Below are 16,415 nucleotides of genomic sequence, written 5' to 3'. Positions count from 1 at the left end.
CTGGAGGTGTGTCTTCCTGGAAATATTGTTCATGAGGCACAATCTATGCAACTTTGGCCACCTTGGTGATGGCCAAGAAGAAAAAAGGCCAAAAGTCCCCGTTGTAGTAGCAGCAAAACAGGCTCTTGGTAGCATCCATGCTGTTCAGTGCGCAGACAGTCCATATTCCATCAACCGTTGTCCTCAAGTGATGCGTAGGCCTATATTTGTGCGGAGTGATACCCTTACGATTACTTCGCAGACACGTAGATCTCACGGTACACATCGAAATCAATAACCGCTGATTCCTTCTTTGATACAAATACAGCGTACTTCTTCAAGAGCTGTTTGTCTTCATCCTTGATCTTGTCTGCAGATATGGAGATTTCCCTGGGTCCAGTCGTGGTGTGGACACGAGCGAAGTACTCAACTTTGCCTACTTCTGACTTGGTGGGTACGGTTTGCTGGACATCAATGGCAATTGAAGGCGGGGCTGCAATTTCGTTAGCTATATTGTTCACACATTAATAGGCTTCCAAAGACTCACTGTGAAGCTGCGGCACTTGTGTGAAGCTGCTTGCGGTCTCTTGTGTGGGAGACATTTGCAACCCGGGGGCAAAAATCCTAGAGGCTGACTTGTCGACAGGAATTGATGCTTCAGGCACGCTCGGCTGCGAAGTCGATCTAGGGACAACCTTTGGTAGGGCCTTACTCGCCTTGAGACTGGAGATTGGCGTCAGCTTCTCCTGACCTGTCGTTGAACGTTCCGCCTCGACATCAACCATCGTAGCATCTTCGTCTTCAAACTTGGGTTCTTCATTATTCCTGTCAGGCTCGTCTTTAGTTTTTTTGATCTTCGCAATCGTTCTCATGTCATTTTCTGCAGCGACAGAGCGTCGTGTGCTACGGCGAGTTATGACACCAATCTTTTCATCTTCTTGCGCGATATCAGCACCGATTGTAGCATCTCTCCCAAATGCGACAGACGCGTCTCCTAATTTGGACGATCGAGCTCGTTTGCGGGATATGGTCTGGGAGCTCGACATGCTCTTGCGTTTGATAGCACGCCTAAGTGATTTTGGAGGAAGCCTGTCGAGGTTGGAGACTACAGGATCTGATTCGACAGCGAGTGAATAGGAAGAAGAGGAATCTTAAGATAAGTTAGCGCTTATAACAATGACCTCTCCGGATTTGACAGATCTTACCTTCGGATATGACATCACTGAATCGAACTCGTGGCTTTTCAGGTTTGACGACAACATCGGCCGTCTCCTCATCGTGAACAACCAGGGTTAGGCCCAAGAAAGGGAGCCCTGTCGCCTCGTTATTCTCAATATATTCGGTTTTGAATGGATTATATGGTGATTGGACAGTAGGCATGGAGTCATAGCTGTTCGCGGGAATGGAGACAGATGAGGGTGTTGTCGCTGGCCTAGCTTTTGTTCCCATGATAGACTTAGATTTTGCTTAAGGCTTGTTAGTTGATGTCTTTGGTGACACATGATTCTCTTAAGAAGTCTAGGTGTACTTGCACTTTCTGTCCAGTTTAACTTTGGCGGCGTGACTCTGTGTAGTCTTATCTGAGGCTGACTCTAACATCTTTCTCGGCCGAAAACGACCGTTCGTACCGCGGATATTGCCAACATTAGGGTTACGCAGTGCCGTCAAATCTGATCCGACTCCTGCCGCGCGCAAATCATTGGTGTTACGCTCGGGGTCATTGTCTGTCTGTATGGGTACAATATCATGGGACGCGTCACAGGCAATCTGTTTGCCGTCCAGAATTACTGCCTCCGGTTGGGAACTAGGTTGTCTGGAGGGATTGTAAATCATATCTGGAGCTTTGCAGTTAGTAATGTTTTGATTTTTGGCTCAAAGGAAATATTGTCCCACTGTGAGATGAGGAAGCAACTGCCAGAATGCTGTCACATACCAGTATACTGTATCAGGCCGACAAACTTGGTGGGATCCACTGTAGTTGACTGCAGAGACGGACTCGAACTTGAGGAAGTAAACTGGCCTACTTTCTCTGGTGACGACTTTGGTGGGGTCAACAGTTTCGAAGGAGGTGGGGCAAGCTCATGTTCAGAGAAGTCCACGGGGTCTTTCCTTTGGAAACGATTTCGGCCCAGCTGATGCGCACCAAATGGCACTTGTAGCTCAGGTGTCGGCGAAGCTATATCGTGGTGAAGTTAGTCGTGTCCAAAAAAACCAGACTGTGCAGATATTTACCGTTCGTAGGATTGCCACCGTTTACTTGCGCTGCGCCATGCTTGTGCTGGAACATGACGCCCGGTGAGATCTCACCACGAGAATTGTTTCGTACGGTACTCGTAGACATGGCCTTGAAGTTTTGGTCAAAGAAGGGCCACTTGTCTTGGACCTTGTTGGTGAGTGATCGCACGCGTCGATAGGCATGGTCAAGTTTGTTGAAGCCTTCTGGTGTACGAACGGGCCTGCTGGTTTGCTGCAGAGGCTCGTAGAGGAAGTTTTCTTTTATCCAGCCAGCCAAGGCGAGGTCATCCTGTGAAAGGCTCTCACCGAGGAACCGGTTCATATCGGCGAGAGTGGCAAGGTCGATGAGGCCATGCATGTGCTCTGGAAGTGATGAAGAGGGAGCATTGCTCCGAGAAGGATTGTATGAGATATCGGTAGGGGGAACCATGATGGCGTTGGAGTGTGGTGTTGAAGCCAAGGTTGCAGTGGCTGTCAAAGTCAAGCGATGTGGGAGGAAGAGACCTCGATGATACAGCTGTCCGTGGCTCGTTTGACGGTTACCCGTGCCTATTTTCTTAACAAACGCTAAGTCTAGCTTCGAGACGTAGAGGTGAAGACAACTACAATACTGTCATTGAGTAATTGCAGCAATCAGTGAGCACCCGGTCGGGTGTCGCAGGCAATTACGACCAGGAAATCGGAAGGCCCAGAGTCAACTATAAGTGGCAAGATGTGACTCTGACTTAGGAAAAAGAGTAATTGAGCTGTTTTCGTTTCAAGTTGTTGCGCGAGGTGAAGAGCGGCGTGGCAATAGTGTGTGGGTTCGGTGTACGGTACTCAAAATTCGACTTTCTGCAGTACCGGTACCGGTACCGGTAGGTAACTGAACATACGCCCGGGCACGCGCTACAGCCGACCACAACTCACTTGTCATGTGATCTTGACCTGCATAGGGGCCTTCAATAGATTACTAGTATTGATTCAGGTACAATTATTTCAATTAGACATATTGTGAAAATTTACGCCACCAGTGGAGGGCGCGAGAGAAGTCATAGTAACGATGGTACGTAAGGTTGTCCGACACGTCGACAAGATCGAGCAGAGCCCCGGAAGACTCCGCAGCTGCGCAGTCATGCCAAGATATAATAAATCCAATTGATGGTCTATGGGATGCTTCGAGATTCTACTAAGAAGCTTTTCTGCGGTAATTCCGGCATTCCCTTCGCAACACGATTGAAGACCTGCCAGTGGCTCTTGAGTCACTCGTCGAGGTCATGATCAACTGCGTCACCGTGGCAACCCCCTTGCTAGCCAGAGGCTTATGTCAAGTCTATACTACTCTTAATTGCATACAACCGATGCATTTGGATTGCAAATTCGCCTTGATGCTACACATAGATCATAGATCCTCCTCACTAGGTACCTTTCCCGGCAGGCTCTTTGCCTGTCCCCGTTTGGATACCACCCCGGATCATGCTATTAGTGGCGTTGGATCAGATGTCTACTTTAGTTAAGGGGCACAATACGATCCAATCACTGGTAGGTACCTAGGTATGTATCAATTGAATAAAGACGACTACCTATGGTATATGGGGTGCCATGTATGCTGATGACCGTTTCTTTCCAGTGCGACCCCCACCTTCACTTCGACATAGTGATTCAAGAAGGTTTTTCACTTGGACCCTGCACTTTTCTTAATATATTAGGTTCTTAGAGCAGACTGCTGATGTTCTCTCTCGTCGTATTTTGTTCAAACATCACGAGTGGGCGTTTGGCGCTGAGTGCCATTCAGCCATGCAGCTCCCGTGTGAATGAGCTATCTCTCCATGAGTCCAAGATAGAAGTGTAGTCCTAGCAAATATTACACTTTATCATTGATTCTAGTGACCACTTGACTTAAGAATCTATAATTGGGACTGCAAAGCAACGACGAGAACCCAAACTCGCGTACAACATCGTTTGACCACAGACATACCGTTTGAACCTATTGCAGGATCTAAGCTAGACCTAGGGTTGTATGATTGAATCTAACATAGAATATTCTAATTGTGATTCACTGATCATGCTACCAAACTTTACTTTCTATGGTTATCTACGGAATCAGCAGACATCAATTGGCCGGTATAATCGATCTTATGAAGTTATCGAGATCGATATTCGGCGCATCCGGTTTGTAATATCCAACAAAGAGACTGGGATATCGACTCCTAAGAGGAATTAAATTGAAGTTTTCCTTCGTTTGTAAGAACGATCCTCTGCACCATCTGAATCATGCGATCGTTTGGATGAAGCATTTGAGGAAGGGGTGCCAGACCTTGATCGAGCCGTAGTATGGCATGAAGGCCCACACAAACACAAATAGGTACATTCAGCCATGGCTTCATCAGATATTAAAAGTCCCTGAGGGTCTTGGGTACGCTGTTGTGTGCTCGAATTTGTTCTCTGTCCCATGTTGGGTAGGAATTGTCCGCATCCTGTACACGTCATCACTCGCCGTCGTTCTCGGACTGGTATTTTCACGTTTGACTTTTGCAGTTTTTCTGTACTTTGGAAACGCCAAAGCAACCTAGACAAACGAGATCGGACAGCAGGGAGTGGCGGCGATGTGGCCACTGGAGGTGTATACGCCTTGTTCGGCAAGGTCGGGGAAGGGTTATCACCTCGCGCCTTCCACAGATTGTGGAGAGCTAGTAGATCGTATTTGACGTCGTATAGATCACTACTTATGATCCAGGAGCCCAGTCTCTCAGATGACTGTATCTTGAAGTGTGTCGTGGGCGGCGCAATGGCTGCTGGTCCTCGTTCCGCGACAATGTGCCACGTTTCTTCACGAAACCATTGCGCGATCCAAGCCATTGGTACATCATAATACTCTTTCCCTCCGGCTGCTTTGGCCGCTTGGTCATCAGCCCAGATCTTGCGCATGAGTAAGTGTGTGCCGGGTAGTGATCTCTGCAGGGGATTGATAATGCAGCCGAACATGAAGTTCTCCCATGCCCAACCCCACTCGGCATTAGGGTCGTCAGCGCGGATGTATGGTTCATACAAATTACCTCTTTGTAGCACACCAAAAGCATGGATGATTTCATGAACAAGCGTGATAGCAAAAAGAAAATCATGCCGGAATTGCTCACATCTCGAGGCGTTACTATACCCCTTTTCATAGTACGTTTTAAAGTAATCTACGATCTCAATGCACGGTGACCACATCCTTTGAAAACGAGAACAGCATTTCGTTGTGTGTGCCGGTTTTGTGCTAGTTCGCTTTGTTCGAGCATAGACTCTGTGCAACGGCGGGACAAATTCGATTCGTGTACTATGACCAAGGCAGTGTAGAGCTTCCCGTACTCCATCGAGATACTCTTGCTGTTGCTGGTTAGAAACATTGGCGAGGGGATCAGACAAATAGGTCCTCTCTACTCCATCCATGTAGGTAGTCAATTGTCGCCCGTATAACAACGGTATGAAGAAGATGAGAAGAGACTCGTGAGTAAGAAGATGGGAAGCAAAACGCATGGCCTGTATGTAATTGCTTGTTTTATCCAGGGCGAGAGAACTGAATACGGGGTGTATGGGGTTCTCTAGGTTGCCAGATCGCACAGCATCGTCTTCGAGGAGCTTGAAGCGATCATCGCTGTTGCATGCGGCGATGAGAGCATTTATACCACCATATCTGCGTAATTCAGTCCGTTGCGTTGGTGGAAGTGCAGAATGCGATGATGAGTGAGACGCCTGTAATGAAGTTGGTGATGCCATCGTGTTGAAAAAGGTAATGTTCTGACTTGCTGGATTGTACCAGATATGATTGCCATATATGAACACATGTTCGACAATGCCATTGTGGGCATTCTCTGGGAGACAATGGGACAAAGCGCTGCGATGAAATTGAGCTAACAAGGCGAACACTGTTCGCCAACTGTTGAAAGTCAACATGCCAAGTAGAACAAAGGCGAGACAGGACACTGTGCGCCAGACCGTCGTGGAAGCCCAGAATTCTAACAAGAACATGCTAGCACACTGTGCAGGGCAGGTAGTGCTAGGACTGTTCTCATGGTATTTGGCAATGAAATATGGGACGGGACGGGACAGGTTTGAAATCGTGCCGGTACCATACCTAGCGCTTGGTTAGGTAGCGTATAGTACGGCGAGACATTATATTGCTGCAGGTCTTCCCGTGGCCCAAAGAAGCTGCGGGAGACGGTGATGTTTATATCAAGACCATCAAATGAGCGGGCAGTGTTGAGAGTCGTGTGCTTGGACGGAAGGTCGGACAAAAATTCCATCATCGAAGTGTTTCGTGTCTCCAAGGGCTAGCAGGTATGCATGTGTGGTAGGTAGATGTATGCACTGCTTCATATCACGTGACGGCGTGTGAGTGACCCGCACAGCTGTAACACGATGCTCTCAACCGACAGTGGCGGTGAGGTGTCTCGCTCTAAGACAGTATACGCGCTCTTGAATCCCAAAAGCTGTGTTGACCCTGTTCGCTTCTTGATTTCTGCATAGACAAACCCTGCACTGCTTCCAGCAACTTCCAGCAAAGCGCGTTCTGCTGTGAATCTGAGATCTGATGGGGATAGAGAGTAAGGAGTGCGGTGAGTGTGAAGGATCGACGGAGTAGCAACGAACCGACGCGTCTCAACTTAGCGTCTACGCTAGCGTGCTTCGTACAAGATCCTGTCGACCCCATCAGTTCACCGTCGGCATGATGTCAACTTGTTTCCGTTCACGTTCACTGGTTCTCGCAAACCTCCAATGAGGCGTATCGCAGCCTTCACTGGCTATCAGCCCTCTGCCACCGTTGGATCCGCCTGAATACGCTTTACTTTTGAAACTATCGCGGCCAATAGTGTCGTACACATCCTTCTTCCTACCTAACGGGCGATGCTCTGTTGATTCGCATTCAAAATGGAAGACTGGGCCGATTTCCAGCAGAGAGCCAGGGCAGTGCTACCCGCACAGGAGCTCAAACCAAAGCGCTGCTGGATTGGTGTTCTGTCGCATGAGAAGAAACCCACAGACCGACTCCGTGAAACCGACTTTTTGTGGATGGTCGGTCACAGTGTTGGTTACTGAAGCCTGGAAACCCGTCTTCTCATTGCTGACCACTAGTAGAAAATAACCACACAGAAGATTTATGAGACCTATCAGAAACATTTCAACGTTGATGGCCTTGAGCTCAAGCACAAAGGTGTTTCAGTGCAACCAGGCGATGTTGTGAAGTCTTTCCAAACCGCGGGCGACAATCTTGTGTTGTTCCTAGCGAGTCGGCCTGAGAAGGGCCGAACACCTCCGGAGTCCTTTGCAAGCACAGATTTGCTGTGCAAAGACTCGAAGGAGTTCCAAGCAGATATCCTACATCAGTCAGAGGACAGTCCAGGTGCCCATCTTGTCTCACGCACGATGAGTATTCCATTCTTAGATGGTCCTTCAGAAATGAAAGTGTCCGCGCTTAAATGCACTCCCAATTCTGCGCCTGTGGAACATGAAATTCCTCCGAGAAGAGCTGTCCCTGATCCACTCACTGTCAAATCACCCGACACGTTTGCCCCCTGGACTCCATTTGGAGACCAAGCAGAGGTCGCAAACCGTGCCCCTGTTCCGGCGCAGGTTCCTTATCAAACCCCATACACCAGTCCGTATCCGTTTGGGATGAACCAGATACTCCCAGCTAATCTCCCAAACGCTGGCCCCACTGGTTCCCTTGCTCCTCCCGGTCTAGCTTTATTTGGGGCTCACGCGCAATGTGAAAACTATGGAAGTGCGACTAGCCATGGTCAAACAATGGTCAAAAGCGAACAACAGTTGCCACTGTTACACACAGAGTCATCCAGCATTCATAGCGCAGAAGATCATTCGACGCCGTCATTTAACTCCGAAGAGATTTTCCAAAACCAGCCATTGCTGGAAGGTCAGGAGGAAGTAACTACAATGCCTCAACAGGATATCAGAGAAATCATCGACCAGCGAGATCCTCTGATACTAGAAGCAGGTGTGAGCAAGGCGGTCGAAGTCTTGAAGGAATTGCGAGCAAGATTCGCGCAGCATGCGGCCACAAATAATGAGTCTGCGTCATGGGTACAAGCCATCGATAAGTTGCTGCCACAGGCTCAGCGGCTACGTACAGTTGTTGGAGTAGTCGGCAATACAGGGGCTGGTAAGAGCAGCGTTATCAATGCCCTGCTCGACGAGGAGCGACTTGTTCCAACTAATTGCATGCGAGCGTGTACCGCCGTCGTTACCGAGATCTCATGGAACGCCAGCACAGATTCCTCTGATAGGTATCGTGCGGAAATAGAATTTATTGGCCACGCAGACTGGGAGAAAGAGCTACACATGTTGCTGAAAGAATTCCTGACTGACAATGGCACACTCCTCAAAGACGTATCTGATCCCAATTCCGACGCGGGAATCGCTTGGGCTAGATTTCACTCTGTTTACCCTGACATCCCGCGAGACTCTATAGGTGACTGTACTGTGCCCAACCTGATGGCTAAGCCTTCTATTGCTACAATTCTCGGGTCAACCAAGAGAATTGCCGCTGCGGTGTCAGGCCGCTTTTACAATAAGCTGCAGAAATATGTCGATAGTAGGGAGAAGGTCACCAAAAAGAACAAAGACAAGGACAAGAAAACGGCGTTCCAGATGGAGTATTGGCCCTTGATCAAAGTTGTCAAGATCTACACGAAGAGCCCTGCATTATCAACAGGAGCTTGTATTGTGGATCTTCCAGGTGTTCACGATTCAAATGCTGCTCGAGCAGCTGTGGCCCAGGGTTATATGAAGCGCTGCACCGGCCTATGGATTGTCGCGCCTATCAATCGAGCAGTGGACGACAAGGCTGCCAAAACACTGCTGGGAAACTCCTTCAAGCGTCAGCTCAAATATGATGGTGGCTTCTCGAGTATCACTTTCATCTGCTCCAAGACCGACGATATCTCCATTACAGAAGCCATCGATAGCTTAGAGCTTGAGGATGAGATCGCGGAGTTTGAAAGAGAACAGGTCGAATGTAAAAATCAGATCAAGAAGATCGAAAATGACATTTCAAAACTAAGAGATGAACAAGCCCATTATAAGCTTGTTCTGAACGACACGATTGAGGAGATTGAGGAATGGGAGGACCTCCAGGATTTAATAGACGATGGGAAGACAGTTTACTCCCCATTGCTAGGATCAAAGAAACGTAAGAGGCCAAGCTCTGGTAAACAATCAAGAAAGAAGGTTACCCGCGATGACGGCGACTCAGAAGACAACTTTGTCGCTACTGACGACGAAGAAACTGAGGACGACGAAGCACCCGTCGATGAGTCACAACAAACACCGCTATCGGAGGCAGACATAAAGCTAAGACTGAAGGAGCTGAAGGATGTAAAGAAAGAGGCCAGACGAGCAGCTTTTGATAAAAAGCATGAGATGGACGCTTTGGAACCACAGATACAGGAATTGGCCAAGAAGATCGATGGAATCAAAGCCAAGATAAGTCGCATCTGTATCGCTGGACGTAATCAGTACTCAAAGACTGCGATTCAAAACGACTTTGCTGCTGGTATCAAAGAGATTGACCAAGAAAATGCCGCAGAAGAAGACGAGGACAACTTCAACCCCGAGGAAGAGGTTAGAGACTATGACCAGGTCGCGAAGTCACTACCCGTTTTCTGCGTTAGTAGCCGAGCGTACCAGAAGATACAAGGTCGCTTGCTCAAGGACGATAGTGTTCCAGGTTTTATTACGGTCGAGGAGACTGAAATACCACAGCTGCAGGCTCACTGCAAGAAGCTGACCGAGAGTGGGCGTATTCAGACTGCGAGAACCTTTCTTCTCAACTTGTGCCAACTTTTGACTACCTTCCATCTCTGGGCTTCTGACGATGGCACTGGTCTGAAGATGACAGATGAGGACAAGGCAAAACAAGTTAGCTATCTCAAACGGCGACTCGAACAATTAGAGACAGGCCTCGAGCAAGCAGTCCACGCTTGTATCAACGAGATGCGAGCAGAACTCAAGAATCAAATCTTCAACAAGTGTCCTGAGTTGATCAACGATGCTATTCAGGCTGCACCTACTACAGCGTTAGCCTGGGGTCAGAAGGATATGGGCGGTTTGGCCTGGTCAACGTACAAAGCTGTGGTGAGGCGTGATGGCGTTTATCAATCACCAAGCGCAGGTCTTCGAGATTTCAACGCCGATCTGTAAGGCTTGTGGAGTCATCATTGTAATATATTGCTGACACCAAGATCAGTATAGATCCTATCATCAAGAAGCTCGCCTCCGGCTGGGAACGCGCTTTCCAGAGCCGCCTACCCAAGGCCTTCAACACGTACGTAAAAAACTCTAGCAAGATCTTACAAGCATTCCATACCGCTGTTGAAGAAAACGCGCGCAAGAACGGAGTTGGTCTTGCTAGCCTTACAATGCTCAAGACTCAAATCCACACCTATGAGCAGCTCTACGCGGACCTCGGTACACATCTCGTCACCCAAATGAATGAGCTACAGCGTGAAGCCAATCGGGAGTTTACACCTAGCATCGCCGGTATCATGCATGCAGTTTATGAGGCCTGTACCGTCGAACGCGGTCGCGGTAGCTACAAGCGCATGAAGGAACATATGATGAATCATGTCGAGCGGGAGCGCCATCACATGTTCCATGATGCTACCAAGACAGTTGAGAGGCATCTTGACCAAATGTGTAAGGCGCTCCAGGAGTCCATGGAGGCCAAAGCCGACGAGATCTTTGTCCAGATGAACAGGGATTATATGCAAGCGCTTGCCGGCCGTGAGATCAACGGCTCGATGATGTTGCAAGGAAGGGAAGAGAGGGCGGCGAGAAAAGAGAGCAGGGAGCTGCTGATGAATGTCGATGAGCAATTTGCGAACATTGTAAATGGGCATCTAGACATGGGCGCTGGGGAATATGAGGATAAAGCCTCCGTGATTATGGATGACGAACATGACATCTCTGAGGACGCGCAGGATGTGAGTGTCTACGAAGATAACGAGGACAGCGTCATGACTGGTGTGGATGATGCCCTGATCACCGAATTGAACCCCAGCAAGAGTACAGCGAGGCCAGGCAGCGAATGTCCAAATATTGAGGTAGTACACCAGGAAGACGACACGGAGGATGATAACTGAGACCCAATTGATCATTCCCACACCGCTCGCATTATGTTCCACTCTCAGCCTTGAATTTTTCAAAAAACTTCGCCAACCTCGGGTCGATTCGCTCTCTGCGTTTAACGTCATCAACTGCAGGGCTTGCGCCTCACGGCCCTTCAGATCTAAGCAACGCTGCTGAGACATGGCAGTACAGTGGCACCTTTATGACGCTACCTTTTACGTCGTCACCGTGCTTTCCTATTTGTAACTTCTTTTGTGGGTAGTAGTGGCGATACGCTTGAATCAAAAGCCAAGGAGCGCTTCTTTCACATCCATGAGGGGACTTTCGCACCACGAAGACAGAGCACGACGCCTGTAGAGGCAGCATAGTATAACAATCAAGCTGCTTCAACAAAATCATGGATATGCAGCAATTTGACACACAGCCATGAGCGTAAATGAATTCGTATTGTTTGTAGGCCTGACCTCAGGCCTATTCTGGCGATCAGTGTGTGGCCATGACCCCAAACCCAGGGATCCCGCGAACGCCCATGCGCCAATATGCCACGTCAGATGTCTTGCCCAAGTGTATATCAACATCTAATCATCCCACTCCTCATCCAGGTTATCAATCAGCCGATTCTCATCCTCGTTCCTCCCCCCTCTGCCCCCTCGTCCGCTGTCCTGTCCCAGACTAACACGGCTGTAACCCCGCCTCGAAGGCATGAGCCGAGCGAGCGAGGAAGTGAGAATGATGAAAAGATCCTGTTCTGCATCAGTAACGTTCCGTTGCAGAAAGTCCCCAGCCAATCCTCACCCCTGTTTCACGCCAACATTGCCCCACGCCCACTCATTTTTTGCCTCACGCTCCTTGGTACAAAGGAACCTATACATACCGCAAAAAAACTCCCTATTCCCGCCCACATGCTGTAATTTGGCAGTTGTCTCCATCCTCGCTGGTGCATGACTGTACGCTGGTAAACACAGCCTCCGGCGAAATAGACAAGTACGGCGATGAGGGCGATGACGCTGAAGACACCACCTGGACCCAGTGTCTGTGTTTCTTGGTGTACTCCACCACATGCGTGCGGCGAGCGGCCTTCAAAGAAGTACGTGCAGGAGTCTACGGCCGCGACAAAGGAGATACTCGTTTTGGCGAGAGGGTCGGAGTCGCAAAGTAGGGAGATGATGGTTGTTTTGCGACGCTCTGATCTGTCTTCTGAGGGTTTCTTCTTCGAGGGCCTCTCGTCGGCGTCCTTGTCGTCATCGTCGTCAATGATTGCGCGAGGGTAGAGAGACAGGGGTTGTGAGCGTGCGGACTGAGAACTGGAGGATGGGCAGAGAGAGCCGCCGGTGTAGTTGAGGATTAGTTTGCGGCCGCGGAATATTGGAGTTGAGTTTTCGAGGCTGTTGGAGGGGGAGTTAGCGATTGTGTAGTTCTTGTTTGCTCTTCATCTTCAAGTCTCCTGACGGTGGGTATCGTCTCTGTAGCATGCGCTCGAAGCTTGGATTTGCGTGTCTACTCACCCAATAGCATACTGCTTATCGTCCTTTTCATAAAAAGCACTCACATTCCTCCACAGCCCTTTGTCCAGATCTTGCACTGCGTCTAGCTCTTCCAACACGGGACCGCAGAAGTTGATGGTGAAGTTGGCGCCATAGTCGTAGCCGCGTGCACGCCAACTGCCCTCATCGCCCTCCTTCCTGTTCTTCTTATCGCTCTCGGCCTGTGGGAGCCGTCGCAAAGGATTCAGATCAAAGAAGCGATCTGAAGTTGGGGAGACAACAGTGCATGGCTTGAGTGGTTTATCAGAGACAGCAGCTGCGTATGGTGAAAGGAGGAGGAAAGCGATAGTAGATAGCAGGCCGAGGGACAGCATGGTGGAGCGCAGTGCAGTTATGTATACCGTGTGCTGTGTGATATGACGAGCAGCAGTACTACGGTACCGTACCAACGAGTCAGTCCTACTACTGTGCAGCTGCTCAGTGCTCGGTGGCTCGGTGCTCGGTGGCTTGAATCTTGAACGCTAAGTGGCAGTGCCCGGGCAGTCTCAGTCTCAGTCTCAGCCTCAGTACCAGTCTCAATCTCAGGTACCCAACACCCGAACGACACGAGATGATAAATGCGTAGTAGGTGTGTACAATGTACATGCATACAAAATATAGTCGACGTCGCCGTGCTTTGGCCCAAGGATTGCACGACGCAACACGTTTGCCCGGAGCCGCTGGCGCCGCGGTCCATCCTGCAACCGAATCGGGTTAGATTGGGACTTGGCACTGTGACCGCGTCATCGCGGATCTTTTGACTTGCGGGCCGACCAATCTGCCGTTCCACGTCATGTTCAGTTGCCTGACCATCCGAACAAGTTGCCTATCGAACCATTTTCTATCCAGCGCTTATATAAGATTCTTGTCTCTCTTGACCAGCTGAACAGTGAACATACACACACAGGGCCTGTCACTGCTGGAGAGAGCGGCGTCGTGGTCGGGCACGCGTGTCATAACAAACCCCCCTCCTATTCCTTCCCCCCCCCCTGCCCCCAACCCCTATTGCAGACTTTCTTTCACGTGCCTGCAACTTGGAGATCAAAATGGCGAACAAGAGCAAGACAGACAAGGCTGTCACTGCAGTTGCTGAAGAGCCTCATGGCTACGAGTTCTTGGGACCGTGAGTGCTCATCTTCCACAAATCACGCAACACCATCAATCATCATGCTGACTTCCCAGTCCTGGGGCCTTCATAATCTCGTTTGGTTTGCCAGTCCTGGTCTATGTCTTCACCTTTCTCTGCAATGACATTTCAGGATGTCCTGCGCCATCCCTCCTCCACCCCGCCAGCTTGGACTTGGACCAACTGAAGAAGGAGGTTGGATGGACGGGTTTCTCCGGCCTGATCAATGTCAACGCTTTCCTTGGCACGTTGGCCTACTACCTCCTCAGTCTTGCCCTCTACCGCCTCCTTCCTGCCGAGGAAGCATATGGCACGGAGCTGGCATCTGGCGGACGGCTCAAGTACCGCTTTAATGGTATGGACACTCTTGATCAGCGACCAAGACCATGAATCCGCTAACATGTATCAGCCTGGAATTCCGCTCTCTTCATCATGACTCTTCTCGGAGCCGGCACAATCTCTCACGGTGCTGAGTTCCCTGTCTGGGCTTTCATCTCGAACAACTACGTGGGCATCCTCACCTCCAACATCCTCATCTCCTACTTCCTGGCCACCTACTGCTATGTCGCCTCCTTTGGTGTCAAGCATCCCAAAGACCCCTCCATGCGTGAGCTTGCTGCCGGTGGCCATACTGGTAACATGCTGTACGACTGGTTCATCGGCCGCGAACTCAACCCCCGTGTGACTCTACCCATTTTCGGCGAAATTGACATCAAAGCATGGTGTGAGCTTCGCCCTGGCATGCTCGGTTGGATCATCTTGGATCTCGCTTTCATCATGCAGCAATACCGCAACTTCGGACGCGTCACCGACTCCATCATTCTCGTCACCATCGCACAGACAGTCTATACTTTCGACGCCCTCTACATGGAACCCGCCATCCTCACCACAATCGATATCATCGCCGACGGTTTCGGTATGATGTTGTCGTTCGGCGACCTCGTCTGGGTACCCTTCACATACAGCATACAGGCCCGTTATTTGAGCGTCTACCCCGTTGATCTTGGTTTCAATGGTATTGCTGCTGTTCTCGCAGTCCAGGGAATTGGATACTACATCTTCCGCGCCGTCAATAATGAGAAGAACCGCTTCCGCACCAACCCCAACGATGAGCGCGTCAAGCACTTGAAATACATTGAGACCGCAGCAGGCTCCAAGCTTCTCATCTCCGGATGGTGGGGGACTGCCCGTCATATCAACTATTTGGGTGACTGGGTCATGAGTTGGTCGTACGTGCTTCCCACCGCAATATCAGGCTACGTCATCAAGAACGTTGCCACTGCGCCTATTTCAGCCGCGCAAAACGATGCATATTTCTTCAAGGGTAACTACGGCAGGTACGTTGTGCCCGGTGAGGCAAAGGGCTGGGGTATGATTTTCACGTACTTTTTCATGGTGTATTTTGCTGTATTGCTTGTGCATCGCGAGCGCAGGGATGAGGAGAAGTGCAGGCGGAAATATGGAAAGGATTGGGATCGGTATGTCGAGTTGGTGCCATGGAGGATTATCCCGGGGATTTACTAGAGAGATGGCGGGTGGCGAGGGGCGACTGTGATGGAACGCTATCAGCGGGGTTGATTGAAGACGTACTTCACAGAGCAAATCATGGAATGCTACCCATTTAGAGGTGCTTGGGTCGAAGACATGCAAAACAAAGCTGTAGGACGTGTAAGATAGTGGGATTGTAGCGCTATCGTCATGAGGCGAATGAAGAAGCACACCCAATTGTAATGTTTATTCTACGCGGCTTGCTACGTTTATTTATACATTATCGCTAACAGCTGATACCATGGGAACGTGTTCCTCTTTTATTGGGGCGCCGAGACCACACCAGCAACTCACATTCCCAATCTTGCTGCACTTTCTTATCCTCCAATCGAGAAGCCTGAAATCTTTCCAATGATGAGCGTCGGCCATGTACGGACAGGAGCTGATATTCAATTGAGCAACATATGAAACTCACTAGCTCCACACCGTTCTCCGATGTTGCTTTGTCGGAAGGTCATACCGAGTAAGTCAAATGATGTTTTGTTGGTTGTGAAATATCTCTCTATCGCCAAAAGAAAAAGGGTGATCCCGGTCATAATTGGTACCGATATTCTAAAAGCGTTGAACAAGCTTGATGGGACTTTGGCGTGGTACAATTTGGGATTCGGTAAGTTGGCGTTTAGACGTCTGCACAATGTTTTGGGTGTCTAAAAAGCCGCAGATTCGATGATTCATTTATTGCTGAACAGCAGTCAGCTACTCTTCTCGTGTTAGAAGGCTGCTGCGACAATTGCTGGTTTGCCACCGAGAAAAGCTAGACATCAATGTCAATGACGTGCGAAATTCGGTTGCAAAAGAACATCACTTGAGCATCCCTGCTCTGAATTGTACCAGTTTCTTGCCTGTACCTACCTATATAGCAACCATGATAAGCATTCATTCTTTCCCTATTATGTACA

At 49.5% G+C, this 16,415-nt stretch overlaps 6 protein-coding genes across 6 annotated transcripts; 3 read left to right on the top strand and 3 right to left on the bottom strand.

Moving 5' to 3' along the window:
• Positions 1-230: 230 nt before the first annotated feature.
• On the bottom strand, positions 231-2,644 carry IAQ61_008281 (uncharacterized protein; the record flags this gene model as incomplete). The annotated part of the gene is made up of 6 exons (XM_066097933.1): positions 231-472; positions 527-1,129; positions 1,185-1,445; positions 1,512-1,820; positions 1,913-2,155; positions 2,212-2,644. The coding sequence occupies 6 exons, from the start codon at positions 2,642-2,644 to the stop codon at positions 231-233; spliced, it is 2,091 nt and encodes a 696-aa protein (XP_065952430.1).
• Positions 2,645-4,413: 1,769 nt separating this feature from the next.
• On the bottom strand, positions 4,414-6,204 carry IAQ61_008280 (uncharacterized protein; the record flags this gene model as incomplete). The annotated part of the gene is made up of 1 exon (XM_003840201.2): positions 4,414-6,204. The coding sequence occupies one exon, from the start codon at positions 6,202-6,204 to the stop codon at positions 4,414-4,416; it is 1,791 nt and encodes a 596-aa protein (XP_003840249.2).
• A 702-nt stretch (positions 6,205-6,906) lies between these two features.
• On the top strand, positions 6,907-11,663 carry IAQ61_008279 (uncharacterized protein). The gene is made up of 3 exons (XM_003840202.2): positions 6,907-7,260; positions 7,312-10,388; positions 10,439-11,663. The coding sequence occupies exons 1-3, from the start codon at positions 7,105-7,107 to the stop codon at positions 11,331-11,333; spliced, it is 4,128 nt and encodes a 1,375-aa protein (XP_003840250.2). The 5' UTR covers positions 6,907-7,104; the 3' UTR covers positions 11,334-11,663.
• On the bottom strand, positions 11,664-13,527 carry IAQ61_008278 (uncharacterized protein). The gene is made up of 3 exons (XM_003840203.2): positions 12,825-13,527; positions 12,194-12,704; positions 11,664-12,062 (listed from the first exon to the last, which is right to left on the bottom strand). The coding sequence occupies exons 1-3, from the start codon at positions 13,175-13,177 to the stop codon at positions 11,898-11,900; spliced, it is 1,029 nt and encodes a 342-aa protein (XP_003840251.1). The 5' UTR covers positions 13,178-13,527; the 3' UTR covers positions 11,664-11,897.
• Positions 13,528-13,642: 115 nt separating this feature from the next.
• IAQ61_008277 (Delta(14)-sterol reductase) lies at positions 13,643-15,743 on the top strand. Its single transcript, XM_003840204.2, has 3 exons — positions 13,643-13,965; positions 14,025-14,323; positions 14,378-15,743. The coding sequence occupies exons 1-3, from the start codon at positions 13,889-13,891 to the stop codon at positions 15,490-15,492; spliced, it is 1,491 nt and encodes a 496-aa protein (XP_003840252.1). The 5' UTR covers positions 13,643-13,888; the 3' UTR covers positions 15,493-15,743.
• Positions 15,744-15,951: 208 nt separating this feature from the next.
• IAQ61_008276 (uncharacterized protein) lies at positions 15,952-16,167 on the top strand (the record flags this gene model as incomplete). The annotated part of the gene is made up of 1 exon (XM_066097932.1): positions 15,952-16,167. One exon carries the CDS (start codon positions 15,952-15,954, stop codon positions 16,165-16,167), a length of 216 nt encoding a protein of 71 aa, XP_065952429.1.
• Between the last annotated feature and the right edge of the window lie 248 nt (positions 16,168-16,415).

This window comes from Plenodomus lingam (assembly GCF_022343315.1).
Source record: "Plenodomus lingam strain CAN1 chromosome Unknown contig_3, whole genome shotgun sequence".
NCBI classification, from domain to species: domain Eukaryota; kingdom Fungi; phylum Ascomycota; class Dothideomycetes; order Pleosporales; family Leptosphaeriaceae; genus Plenodomus; species Plenodomus lingam.
This window is presented reverse-complemented; position numbering and strand designations above follow the sequence as displayed.